At 35.5% G+C, this 14457-nt stretch overlaps 1 protein-coding gene across 4 annotated transcripts in view; it reads right to left on the bottom strand.

The window, feature by feature from the left end:
* Positions 1 to 14457, bottom strand: part of Gapvd1 (GTPase activating protein and VPS9 domains 1) — a 43800-nt gene that overhangs the window by 15662 nt on the left and 13681 nt on the right. For 3 of the 4 annotated variants that reach the window (XM_022080691.2, XM_022080674.2, XM_022080664.2), the window contains exons 10-21: positions 14172 to 14350; positions 13281 to 13449; positions 10903 to 11052; positions 8832 to 9011; positions 8177 to 8319; positions 7710 to 7905; positions 6732 to 6956; positions 5990 to 6384; positions 4139 to 4283; positions 2898 to 3052; positions 1435 to 1550; positions 252 to 349 (exon numbers count right to left, since the gene is read on the bottom strand). In XM_022080691.2, coding sequence (XP_021936383.1) covers positions 252 to 349; positions 1435 to 1550; positions 2898 to 3052; positions 4139 to 4283; positions 5990 to 6384; positions 6732 to 6956; positions 7710 to 7905; positions 8177 to 8319; positions 8832 to 9011; positions 10903 to 11052; positions 13281 to 13449; positions 14172 to 14350 — 2151 coding nt within the window. The remainder of the gene's footprint in view (positions 1 to 251; positions 350 to 1434; positions 1551 to 2897; positions 3053 to 4138; positions 4284 to 5989; positions 6385 to 6731; positions 6957 to 7709; positions 7906 to 8176; positions 8320 to 8831; positions 9012 to 10902; positions 11053 to 13280; positions 13450 to 14171; positions 14351 to 14457) is intronic. The other variant, XM_022080681.2, reaches the window with a different exon arrangement.

Here is a 14457-nt window from a genome sequence, read left to right as displayed (position 1 = left end):
TTTAAAACTGCAGTTCACAAGAATGAAGGAGTCTGCATATTAAGAGTCTCTTGCTTCCACAAAGTGTCACATGATTTATTAACCTCTGCTCAGCAGGTACAATTATTGTAAACTCATTAACATAGATTCTGACATTTGTTACAAAATCATTTTTTTAAATTTATATACCAGCATTGATATTTTTACAATAGCAAACATTGTATATATAAATTATATCTAATGAGTAATATGATAGGAAACATAACACTCACCATTACAGTTGTGTGTCGAACGCACATCCTCCGACATTCCCCTCCTGAGTCGTAAATGAGAAACATCCCCATCACTTGCAGTTAAAGAAGCTTCATAACTAAGACAAAAGAGTATGATATCTTCTACCAACACACAATAACTCTTAAATTTTACTGCCTCCATCTTCAGGGTGATTAGGCAGCAAACACCTTGAAATTTTAGTTAACTTCTACTAGACTACATGGTGCTACATTCCAGAAGACAGTCATCTTCATACTCGCCAGTGTGAGAATCTAAACTCTCATCGGAAAATTACAGCATTTAAAGATAAAAATAAACACCTTGGAAGGCAAATTAACAAAAGCAGAATAAGATGGTACAGACACATTTTAAAATAAACAAAGATGGGATCCTAAAAAGGTTCTGACAATGAAAGTAAAAAAGGAAAATGCCCAAGAGGGATATCAAGCTTAAGAAAGGTACAACATGTTACAAAAGGTGTAACAAAAGGGTGTAAAGAAGAACAATGGAAGAAACTGAGGAGGATGAGAAGGAAAAAGAACTGCAGAAAGACAGATGGAGAGACTTTGTTGTCAGACAATTCAAATAAAGTGAAAGCTTAGGAAGAAGAACGCAGCAGAAATTATTGACCTTCTGTTATGGCATGCTTTGGAGGGAAAGAAATAAAGGATAAGAAGAAATGGGAAAGAAACACAGGATAAAAAAGTGAAGGAGATAGTTATGAACAAAATGGAGAGGACAGCAATGATAGGACAGGCAAATAAAATAAATATGGGAGAAAAGAGAAAATGATATAAAATAAAGTAAAGGAGGAATGACGGTGAGGGATAATGATATGAAAGAAATCATTCCCACTGAATCTCAATGGGCGTTTTACACTAGTATAAAGAGTAAGACTGTATACTAACTTCTTCTTAAGTAGCACATGGAAAGTCAGAGCATAGCAAAAAACAAATACTGATTTTATTCTTACTTATTAAATTCAGATTCTAAAAACTAAAGGCTATGACTCTCAAATCTTTTCTATTAATTTAGTCATGCTGTTGTTTGGTGCCTTCTAGCAATCACCATGCAGACAAGACATAGCAAAACAGGGCAAGGACTTTATCACTGATGAACAAACAAAATCCCAATCATGTGGATAGTAACAACATTCTGATGATACAAATTTCTAGGACATACCATCGATTACCGAAATCATCAGATCCTCGCAGTGACTTGACTCTACGACTCTTGAAAGACAACTTGAAGTTCCTGAAAAAACCCCGCTTATGCTTCTGATCATCATCAAGGAGATCCTGGAAATAAAACAAAGATAACATAATTTTAATAACTGCAACAATGTTTTATGAATTATTAATACTCACTATTACAGTTTCAAATGGTGAGTTATTTAACAAAACTTTTTCAACATCACTGATTATAAAGCCTACAATACTAAATGATACGAAGATTGTAAATGATGAACTGGAAATATCTTGAAGTCAGCTACTTGACTGCAATGTTTGAGAACAGAATGTTTCTCCACATGAGATATGTGTGGGTGAACTTTCATAAGGTTCATGTTGCATCAATGAGAGTTAGTAAAACAAAGCAACAGTGAAGATAAAAAGCAGGCAAAGTGCACAGTACATGGAAGAACCTACTTCAGTGCTGAAATAGCACAACCATCAGAATATACTTATCACAATAAAACTGGAATGTTCCTTTGGCATGCAAAACTGTCTAGATGTTGTAGTCTTATTACAATCCTGCAGGAAGATAAATTTTTTCTAACATATTATTTGTTCATCCAGGTATAGTGCAACATTCATATTAACCATGTTATTCCAGCTAACACTTTTAAAAAGATAAAATAAATAAATTGTATTCTGTCAATCAGTGGTATAACACACATTGGAACACAGCAGAAATTATCAGATAAAATGCATCATTACCCACCTCCAGTCAACCAGGTATTGTTAGCCACCTAGTTGAGGCTTATGCTTGTGGCAAGTACCTGGCTGGCTACAGCTGGCTAACAACGCATTTTATCTGATTGATTATGCTTTTCCAGTGTAAGAAATACCACTAAACCATGAACGTAAGAGAGAAGACTTTTCATTTTTCATTCTTCAGAGTGTTAGCTGGATAAGAAAGCTAACATGGTTAACATGAGCACTCCACCCATGTTTACCTACATACTGAAGAAGATTGATTCTGCCACAGAAATTATGCATAAATAATTAAGATTACAGAAAGAAGTAACTAAACAAAATAAAAAAACACCAAATGAGATTTAAGGTTTTAATAGTGTTCAAAATGTGGATTGTGGTCTTCTGAACTGTGATGCCATGTAATCTTCTGGGTTGTTATCAATATTTCAGAAGAACAAAAGAAGAGAAGCTTTCATGTATATGTAAATACATTGTGGATACAACATAATGGCAAACTTGGGAAGTTAATTTATTTCTATTTGTATATAAGCCAGTCTAGGCAACTCTAGGAAGTACTTCTACCTCTGCTGAATGTAATAGGACATGTTACATAACACAAATTCTGTAAAATCACCAACATTATTTCACAGAGGACACGTAGAGTCTGATAGTTATAGAAATAAACACCCATGCCCTGTTATATGGATAAGATGAAAATAATGCTTTTACCTTATCTCCTCGTTCAGCAGTCTTGTCAAAGCTAATGCTCTTAGGAATTGCTCCTGTGGAAGAACCTGCAGACTGTGGTTTTGTCACAGTGACCTCTCCATCTGCCATCATGGCATGACCATTTAAAACCAAAGTAGTAGGAGTAAGTGGCAAGTCTATAAAGAAAATGTTATACTGATACTGTAACATACCACAATGGATGTTGCAAAAAATGGTGAGTGACTGGAGGTTGTGTAACATTAAGGTTCATCACATGAATGATGAGAGAAAAACAATCATTGTTCATCAGTCCTCCAATCTACTGCTGTCTGATTTGCTTGCAACTTTCAGAAGTTCATACAAGTACATGTGCACGCACACACATACATAAAGTAAAAATGGTTGTTCCTTGCCTAGGTCTTTCCTAATATAAACTACAATTAATTTATGTAATGAAATTGCTTATTTATTATGACAACATATGGATATATATATTCTCATGGACCAGAAGGTGAAAGAAAAATTAGAGTTACTGAAAGTGCCATAAACTGTACTCAAACAATGAAATTGATTATTTACTATGACAATCTTATAAACACATATTCCTGTTGAACACTGTTCTTTTACATACTTCTGTGGCACCACAGACATGATCACTTGATGCCACCAAGAAATGAAACTGTATCACACACAGACCACTTTTACACTAAGAAATTGGTTACGGCCACATATCAACCATACCAGAGATGGTGAAAAAAAGAGAAATGATTAAAAGGATTTTACACGTACTTTGAAATTAAGTGTTTCAAAGGCTGACTTCATTTTAGTGACATTTTATTATACTTTTAAAAAGAATCCGCTACAGGCATCAGATTTTTAACAACAAAGCTAGAAACTTAGTTTCTAAGGTGTTTCAGTAATGCAAGCACAAAGTGGAAAAACATGGGTCAATTCAGTGTTGTCTTATCATAAGAATAAACTAATAATACATATAGGATTTGAGGTTTTCACAATGGTGAGTCTGAAGATTGCTGTCTTCTTGGTTGTTTCACCATGTAGTCTACCAGACTACATGGTGCAACAGCCCAGAAGACAGCAATCTACTGAAGCATATGATGCTGACATGTTTAAGCAGAAGTAATCTTGCAACATGTTGTATAAATGTATTATTTCTGCATAACAGTCACCCACCACCTGTGACAACCAATACAGACCACATTTTCTCAACAGATTTCACAACTTTCATGACTCCAATTACATACCTGGAGTAGGAGTCACAGTCTTTGGCCTGGGGTCAGAACCACTGCCACTGCTACTTGTTGAGGCCAGACTGGTTGAACTGAGTCGTACAACACTAGGAATTATATCTCCAACACTGTCTCTGTCAGCCTCTTCTTCACCATGGATCTGTTACAAGTTTGTCTCTATGTACTATCTTTGAATATAAAATAAATTGGTATTAATCTGAATGTGAATTCAACAACAAAAAGAATTTGCTACATTATATAACCTGCAGTAACCATAATATTACTTCAAGTCAGTAAAAACCTCAATGAATAGTTCACACCACTGTATAAGTCACATGCCCTTATATTTTGTTCTGAAATGAAGGAACAAAAAACAATCTCTATTAATTTCCCACAATGAATTCTCACATATGAAAGACAACATCAATGAAAAACTATGTAAACAATTACTAACACAGCAACAGATAAAAAAATCCAAACAAAAGTTTCAAGGGCAAGACATAACTAGCACAATTTTGTGAAAATTACTCATTATCTAAAATCTATGGTTTTCATGGCGATTCAGATGTAAGCTGACATTCTCTATAGTTTGCTATAACACACAAAATTATCTGTGTTAATGCAAATGTGACATATGAGATCTTATGCTGCACCAAAAATACATGATGGGTGTAACATGAAAACTGAGAGATGAGATTAAAGAATTTTAATGTAATGTAATGATTATTCAATAACAGATATGAATATACCAAATTAAATAACCTGCCTATGGATAACATATTGCTTTGTAGACAAATTATTTAGACAGAGCTTAATGAAATGTGTTATGGAACGTAATGCAGTTACATGAAAAATAAAAGTTATCTTTCATTACCAACCTTTAAAAAAACTTCCTAAAAATTATCTTATTGTTAAATAACTGTGTGAAGACACTGATGATGGTCCATGGACTGAAGCATGTTTGTCCTAAATAATAAAGAATATTGTATCTACTAAAGGTGGTTGGTTATATACAACATACATGTACATATATAAACAACACAGAATGAAATTATATACAAAATCTGGATCTTAGTTTAATATATACAAAAGGGGACTACATGGTTCATTACACAGGTCATTTCACTTATGGTACTACTACAACTACTTGCTAAGTCTAGTCGGCTTCCTGTTACCAGCTATGCTGTACCACTAAACATTCACCGTTATATTTGGTTCACACTCTTCTATGGCATAATCCAAAATTTAAAAAAGATTATTGGTTTTGTAAGTGGTGCAACACACAGCACAATAATACAAACACTGGAGATACACTACAAACAAGGTAAATTCAGGGCCACTAAGCAAGCATGATTTGAAACAAACCTCTATCTCATTGTCAGTTTGAGGTGGTAGATTTAGTTTTATCCATACCATTTATAGACACATTATACAAAGCAGTTCTTAAAATTCCTGCAACTTCAGCAATTTCACTCAAAATTTAATTTATATTTTCTTCATAAATTATTCTATTAACCATTCAAAGCTGAAGCTGTGTAAATGATATTTAAGAATTCAGTCCATAAAACCCCATAACATTTCATCATTAAAAAGACAAACTAGTCAAGGCTGTTTTAAAGGTAATAATCCCTGTTTACACTGAAAATCATATAAATTCCACAAATACAAAACTCAAGAGTTAGTGACTGTTAATGCAGGTAGTACATGCAGTTATCACAGGGTCTTCAAGGGCTAATATGGTAAAACAATAAAAAAATTGTTTTCTATGAGTGGACTCTGCTGGAAGTACAATCCATACTCCCTTGTGAAAATCAGATAAATCCAAAAGAAAGCAGCTACATTACACATAAGAATATAACTCATTACCTCTGGTTTCTGATCAGCATCTGCATTTGCAGTACTTCCATCTCCTACATGATGTGCAGTTGATGGCAAATGTGGGTGAATGTGACTGGTGACTCCAATACTCTGTGCTGAAGCATGATTGGCCTGAATATGTACCATAGGTACAGTGTTTGTAGCCACATGACTAGAGAGCAGCGGCGGCGGATGTGACGGATCTAGTTCACCATTCTGTGGTAGATGTGCTGTTGATGCATTGTGACCATTATGAAGGACTGGCAGTGTCACAGAACCTGGGATGTGAACGATGCTCACACTTGCCTGACTTGCAGCAACCACTGCTGGTTTCAAGTCCAGTGGTTTGTCTATCTTATCAATCACATGGATCAGTCGAGTTTCTTCTGTTGTGCTCTGACAACCTGGATGATAATTACACATAAACTATAAATGTAACATATTCCCATGTTTTACGTACCCAAAAATTGCTCAAGAACTGCATCTTCAGGTCGTAAATCAGAAAGGAGCTGATGACTTGGTTTATCAAAAAGTATGAGAGATTTAGTTGCCAATAGGGGACATTTCTCTCTGCCATCACATCCATACTACCACTGAAGTCAATCACTTATCACTAGCAAAGGGGATGAGCAGACACACACCATAGATACACAATATTATCATAAGTATCATTACTCATAATATACGAAGTGTCAACTAAATTACATTAAATGTATCTCTTACATTGAACATTTAAATAATATAAGGTTACCATGTTTGTTAAAATCTATGGGGACATGGCTGCGATGTGCTGGATTGTTGGCCACGTATTCAACAGTACGCCGACGATAGTCTGCTTTACCACCACCACGACCTGTTACATTCCATGCTGGGTGTGATCCTCCTTCTACCCTAGTGGGTGATGAAGGTGCCAAGAAGGATGCTCGTCCCACAGGATCCTCACGAATCGGCCGAAACCCCAAGTTGACACCCAATGCTAAAATTAGTAATAATAAAATCAAATGCTGAACCTGATATATCTTTTTCATAATAAAAAGTAACCAAAATCTTCTTTTGTCACATATTTTAAAAACATGTGTTATAACACTATCTAAATCAACTGGATATGAATGACTGCTCAGCTCTACTCATTTATTTCTCATCTGACCAATAACCAAATGAAACCAAAGATCAGCTCATCTGACTAATGAGAGAAAAAAGCAAGCAGAAACTAAGCACAGTGTAAATGATCAATGGGTGAACTTCACTTCCAAAAAAGTAAAGTGTCTCCATTTCTGTGGTGCTTCACTCTGTCATCTGTGACTTATATGAGAAATTATAATGAACATGTATGCATTTCATTACAGTAAGTATTGTATATATTTTAGAGCAAAATAGCTGAAGTTGTATTAAACTAGTAAAAAACTAGACATTTAATAATTATGTACATCAAGACTGTGGTAAAACTTAACATGACATAAGGTAATATCTACTGACAATCACTGAGAATAAAAACTCATAAATTGTTTTGCTATACAGGCAGAGGCCAGGAAGGTTGATAAGACTATAACTGGAGGTGCTATCATAAACAAACATGAATCATTTTTATACTGTGACAAATGATAAATAAGAACAGTGTTTGTTTTTTCCTTCTGTATGGCAGGACTTTATATCACATTTGCATTTTTATAACCATTATTAATTTGTATGACCAATTAACATAGCTATTCATGCTCAAAATCCTACATACGTGCTGTAGATGTAGTAGCATCTTCCCCACCCTCTGGTTCACCCCGTCCTTCAACCTCCACTTCAGAGCGGGCTGTATCATCTGATCTGGCAACACTGCCTGTGTCATCTGTATCCACTTCTGTAAGCCGTTCTGAGTCTGATGCCAAGACATCTGTACTCCATGCTTCCGAAGCTGTCTCTGACACATCCAGCAACTAAAAATATAAACATTATCATCCCATTTGTTGTTATATAAAATATGTAATTTGAAAAGTACAATGATATAGGTAAAAAGCAATATAATTGTTTCCTGTTTATGGCAAGCTGCCACCAGTTGGCATTCTAGAATGCCAAAATATATACAATAATAGTGTTAAAAATAAATCTTAAGGTTCCATAAAATGCAGTAACTTCTTGACCAGCTCAGCAACTGTCAACTTCTGAGGAAGGATTCCAATCCATGGTGTTATTTTTTATGTAACTTACTTGGGTTTCAGCAAGCTGATTTACTGCACCATCAGTTGTATTAGTAGGAAAGTTACGCTCACTGCTTTGCTCCACAGTCTCACTGTCACTTGCCAGGACATCTGTACTCCAAGTATCGCTCACCATTGAGACAGTCTCATCTCCTGTTGTACAAAAAGGTGAAAGCAACACATGTTAATGTAAATCACGTATTGGTGGCACTTTACATCACTTTGACTCCCAGCTTATCAGTTTCCTCAACAAAGTAAGTTTTTTAAAACACACCTTTTATTATCCTAAACTAAATGTTCTAGAAATGTAACAGCCTACACTTCACAGTATATCATTATGTATATTATGTATTATTAACACCTAAACTATAATTATTTGAAAATGAAGTGCATATTTTTCCTTTCAGAAACATGGTGCATACATTCTACATATAAGAACAAAAAATCCATTATGTTTATGCACACAGGATATCTAATTTGAAATATAACTTTTAAAAAATTGTAAGATATGGAAACTGTAAAATGTGTTCTAATTTTATAGTTCTTTTACAGAACCAAAGATAAAGATTTAATTGTGAAAAAAAGTACAATTTGGGAACACTAAATCAAAATTAAAGACATTTACACAACAAATTCGAATACACAATAAGCAGTAAAGGAAATACCTTCCAGCAACTTCTTAATCTCAAATTTTCCAAATTTGTCATCAATGTCAGAACGACTCTGCTTGTTAGGAGGTGGAGGAGGGAAGTCCAATGGCTGGCGAGGTTCTCCAGCTGGACCTCTAAGAACTCCACCAGGCCCTTCTTCACCTTCAGTTATTTGAGAAGAAGGAGTGTCCCGGCCTATTAGAACAAAAGACCTTTCAAGATTCTAAAATCTTCTACTAGTATCACATAAAATGTAAGACAGCCATTCAATTAAGAGTTTCCCTTGGCACAATTTAGAAGCTTTATAAACATTAACTAACTTATGTAAGGTAACACAGCAAAACCTGCTTCTAACAAAATCAGAAGTGTTCCGAAAATATTTCTGCTTCAACAGATTTTCATTTAACACTGGTAGGGAAGACTTATACCAGTGTCTCCACAAGCAACAGGCATTAGCCAGGTAATTATTCTCTTCTACATATTATGATATTCCAATGCACACCATTTTCTAAATATATATTAAAGTGATGTGGAATGGTAAAGAACAATGTTAGTTATGTCACATAAAGCAGTACAACTAATTTATAATGCTCAAAATTTTTATTGTTAACCCTCTGAAGCCAAACCTCATCTAAATATTACAGGTAAACCTCAATTTACGCCGGGGATGCGTTCCTGGACGAACCGGCATAAATTGAAACTCTTTTTATAATGTAAATCAATGGGAAGTCAATGACACACGTTCCCGGCACCCAAACAGTGACGACTTAAGTTCCTCAAAAATTGACTTCGCCTTATCCGTGATAGCAATTTCAGTCAAGGGAATGTTTTTTTGGTTCATGTCATCCACCCATAGCAACAGTAATTTCTCCATTCTTTCTCAAAGTTTACTTCTGCTATAACTCACTTGCGTTGCACCTACTCTCGTAGCCTGTTGCATTGACTGTTTTATTTTATATGAATTTTTCATTATGGTAGTCACAGTGGAAGGAGGCAACTTCATACTTCTGCACACATTACGATGGGTATCACCTTCTTCTATTCTACGAATTACGTCCATCTTATCTTCTAACGCAATAGACCTACGAAACTTTTTAGCAACACATTCACTTCTCTTACCAGACATGGTGGCTCTTCTACAATTTATAAATATAAAACAGTTGCTACTGCAGAATAGTAGTCGAACAACAACACAAACATGTTTAGCACACAGTTTTCAGCACATTCAATGTGTCAACAAGAAGCGAACTGAGCACATTTTTCCTTACTCCCTTATCAGGTTGAATGCAAATGACTCACCGTAAAGATTGACCAATGCTCACGTGACTGTTATGCAATGTTGGCAGATTTTTAGGAGATTATCTCGTAACTACTTAGCAATGAGTGCAGAGGTGACTGTATTTATAATTTTTATTCAAAATTATCGATGTAAGAATTATGATTTAGTATAAGAATCAGTACGAAAAACATTGTAAAACTAACTATAAATAATAGTAAAATATATTTGTTTCACTTTTTGACTTACTGGTTTCAAAAGCGACGTTATTCTGAATTGGTGCAAATCAAGGTTTACCTGTATTTACAAATCCAGTCTGTATCACAAAGAAAACACAATGCTTCTCACAAATATTAGTTTGTCAATCCTGTTTAAGCAAATGATTGCAGTTTACTCTAAGAATCATATTAAACTGAAACATACATTCTCTGGAAAAAAACTGAAAGTTGCTGCTTATTAAAACATGTGGTATATATAGTCACCATTGGAGTTTGAAGAGATAATTATACTTGTACCTTGGCTCTGACTATTCTCTGTACCTCCAAAAACTGACCAGGTTTGGGGCCAAAATGCTTCTGACAAAATGGATACTTACAAGCTCTTTGCCTGACAAGGTAAAGACTGAAACATAATACTAATCACTAACCTACATCTCATGTTGATATCTAAATGACACCGAGCTTTACCTTCACACATTCTGTATATAATCATGACTTGGTATTTAAGCACAGGGACAACTTTACCTTCATCTCAGACTATGACAGTTTTACAAAATGGCTGAAGTCTCTGCTAACTAAATAATGAGCCTACCTGAAATATTTGGTGTTCCTCTACCTGATACATTTGCTGAAACCATGTCAGACAGATTGTCATTCTGATCATTCTCAAGTTCTAGAGATGATGCAACACTGTGATTTGATGCAGCTTCTGAGACAGCTTCAAGGTTATCACTAGCATTGCCTGTAAAACATAAATAAAAGGTAAACTATGACTAACATCATGAAGCATGGTTCTTCTTGACAAGGTAATAGCTGTTCAGATGGTTAAGAAATCCTCAAATAGATTCAATAACATGGTTACAAGAGCCCACCACCAGTCCCTACGCTCACCTTCTTATTTCCTGGAGGTACCATTTTAATATTCCTCCCATCTATGACCAAGTCTTCCAAGTAGTCTCTTCTGCTCCAGTCTTCCAACCAAACTTTGTCAATCTCCCCATGTGCGGTTTCTGCACTGCCCTTCCAACCCTGCTTGTCTGAGCATCCTAATAATATTTACTTGGTTTACAAATTATAATGCTCCTCATTATGCTGTTTTTCTCCAACCTCTTGTAACTTTTCTTCCACCCAGTTCTCAAACACCCTCAAACTATGTTCTTTCCTTAATCTTCATAATGTGTGAAAAGGTGATTTAAACCCCCACACTACAGGGCTGTTGGATGGACTTTCAATCTGAGGTAATGGTTTATCAGTAAGCTAGTGTGATGCACAGCCAGTTGGACTGCACATAAGATGCAAAGCATGGTCAATAAAGGGTAACATGAGACCAAGCATCACAATGATACAAAACAAGAGATAACATTATACTTCTGTTCACTTTTTCTTTACATTTTTAGACAGCAGATAAAAAGATAAAATATATTGAACTGCATGGTAGCAAGCATTTCCCAAACTGAATCTGCTTTTAATGTCTACATAAAAGCAAATTTGATATGTTACTGTTGCTCATAAATATTTCAATTTTTACAAATTCTTGAAGGATTTATTAGCTATCATTATATTATGACTTTGTGCTACATTCTGGTGATAAGACATGAATGCACACTTAGGTTTCTTTGAGTTTATATTTTATTTCCCCCTTTATAAACAGGTACAGTAATATTCCCTTCTACTAAAATGGAAATTGTTAAATAAATAGTTAATTTACACATTCTCAACTTTTCAATAGTAACCTCAACTTCAGAAGGACTAGGCTCAGGTATTAATGGCTTTGCTGTATGTATTTCTGCCTGCCTAATACAGTGAAACCTCGATGCATCGTTTTTGGCGGGGGTGGGAAATAAAAACGATGAATATGGGAAAACGATAGTTGCGGGAAAGCATTAAAATTTTTAAAAAAACTGAATGTTTCTCTTTCAAAGTTACTTCTTTTTACCAAAAAAGTCTTTAATGGACAACTGGTTTGTCGAAACTTTACGTTTTAGGCCAAACAGAGCCCTTTCCACGTTCAAAATGTTTTCCTCATCACGTTCACTAATATTACGCGCGTAAAAGAACAACTTCACTTTTGCCAATGCAGGGTGTGCTTCGGCAAAACTCGGCACAGCTTCGGGCTTGCATTCGTCGTCTTCCTCTTCCTCACCACTCCCACCCCCTTCGCGGACAATAACAGGAAGAATGGAAATACTATTACTGCCGAACTCAACGGAACGTAGCTGTAGAAGACACTGAACCACTGGAAATGAGATGAACCAGAAGAATGAAAAGTGTCGCCCGCCTTTCCTTTGTACTTATAATAAAAGCATTTGTGAAGAAATTCACACTGCACATGCCATCTGGCATCGCTGGAACGAAATATGAGTGCATCCTAATAAAACTCATAAAATTTCTGACAATGAGCACCGCCCTTCACTCCAACTATCACCCCTGCACCGCTGACCCCTCATTCCAAAAGAATCTGTGCTGGTTGGGCGACATAACAGGTTACTGCTACTGTGTATTCCAAAAACATTGTGCGTCTTTCGGTATTAATTTATCTCAAAACCCAGCATTTTAAATTCTAAAAACATCGCATAAATTTCGTTATAATTTCTCAGAAACAATCATTGCGGCAAAATTGTGGGCTGGGACTAAGATTTTTGAACGATCGATGCGATAAAACGATAGTTCGAGGAACGATAGAAGCGGGAAAATGTAACATTATTTTATATGGGATGTATCCGGGACCGAACAAAACGGACGATGCATCCAGGAAAACGATAGTTCGGGGAACGATGGATAGAGGTTTCACTGTACTGTCAGTCCCATGTACTGTCTATAAATGGGCTAACTATGTATCATACATTCTGAAATGATGTAGAGTGTACAATGTTTGCACAGCAGTGAAAGTTAAATATATGCCTCTTTAAATATAAACAACTATTAAGCAAAATCAACAAACCCTTATACTGCAAACATAATTTTTCTCACCAATAGAGCCTTCATCGTGTGACAAAGAAAATCGAGTTCGCTTCTCTTGACTCTCTACTCTTTCACCCACATTTCCACCTTCACCCCCACTGCGCTCTTCTTGACTGTCAGGTAAATTTACACGCACTCGTGCCTCTGCACATGATGAATGCTCTTCCATGCATAGTATCTGTAAAGAACATGTTCAATTTATATAAATATTTAACAATAAAACCTTACAAACATGATGACTCATGTGGAGTGAGTGTTGCAATGCAACAAACTTGCAACAACTAGACTCAAAGTGTTAATGTTTAGGTCAACAACATAAAACAGAAGTATAAATAAATACAAAGATATACTCCAATTAATCTTGCACCAGAAAGCTATGAACCTTTTTATTTTCATTTTTACATCTGGAAGTAGTGACAGGCAAGATATCAATATATGGATATAACAGTACTGGTATTTTGATATGGTGTATTGCCTGTATAATATGATTACTTTCCATACTGATATCACAGGGCTTGAATAATTAGCCAAAAATTAATGAGGGGCTCCAGTGAGCTCTTTCAAGCCCCCTGCAGCACACCCTTTAATACATACTTTGAAATTTTGCCTTTTCTTTTACTTTCAGTTCATAACTACATTATTTCAAATACAATACTGTGGCACTTCCAATACATTAATAAACAAAAATATACCTCCGCAAGAAAATCAATTTACCACCAATCCTACTCTAATGTCAATATACTGATAGTTGACAAAAAGTGGTGCCCAAACAGGTTTAACTGCATACAATACATGGTTTCAACCATTAAATGTAATGAATTTACATGATAACAAAATAATACACTGATGATTTGATGATTCTGATAAGGTCAGTGTTAATATAAGAGTGGTCATGCTTACTTTCTGTTCAGCAATGAGACCCACACTCTCACCAACATTTGGTGTGAAGGGTATGACAAGTACATCCTGGCTCCCACGTTCCCCATTATCTTCTTCTCCTCCAATACTCTCTTCTGTCCCCTCCACAGTTGTAGAAGACGCAGGAGATGATGAGGTACGTGCCACCCGGCCCTTTCCAACTGGTAACACGATAAAATAATATAATAACTTGATTTTCCGGTATTTTAAGACACGTATTTCACTCTAACCACATATAAATAAATTTGAACAAGTCTTATATGGCAAA

The sequence above is a fragment of the Zootermopsis nevadensis genome, unplaced genomic scaffold, assembly GCF_977971745.1.
Source record: "Zootermopsis nevadensis isolate Lab colony 2312 unplaced genomic scaffold, Znev_1.0 Znev_ptg000061l, whole genome shotgun sequence".
Classification (NCBI taxonomy): Eukaryota; Metazoa; Arthropoda; class Insecta; order Blattodea; family Termopsidae; genus Zootermopsis; species Zootermopsis nevadensis.
Note: the sequence above shows the minus strand (reverse complement) of the source record. Positions and strands in the feature narration are given on the sequence as shown.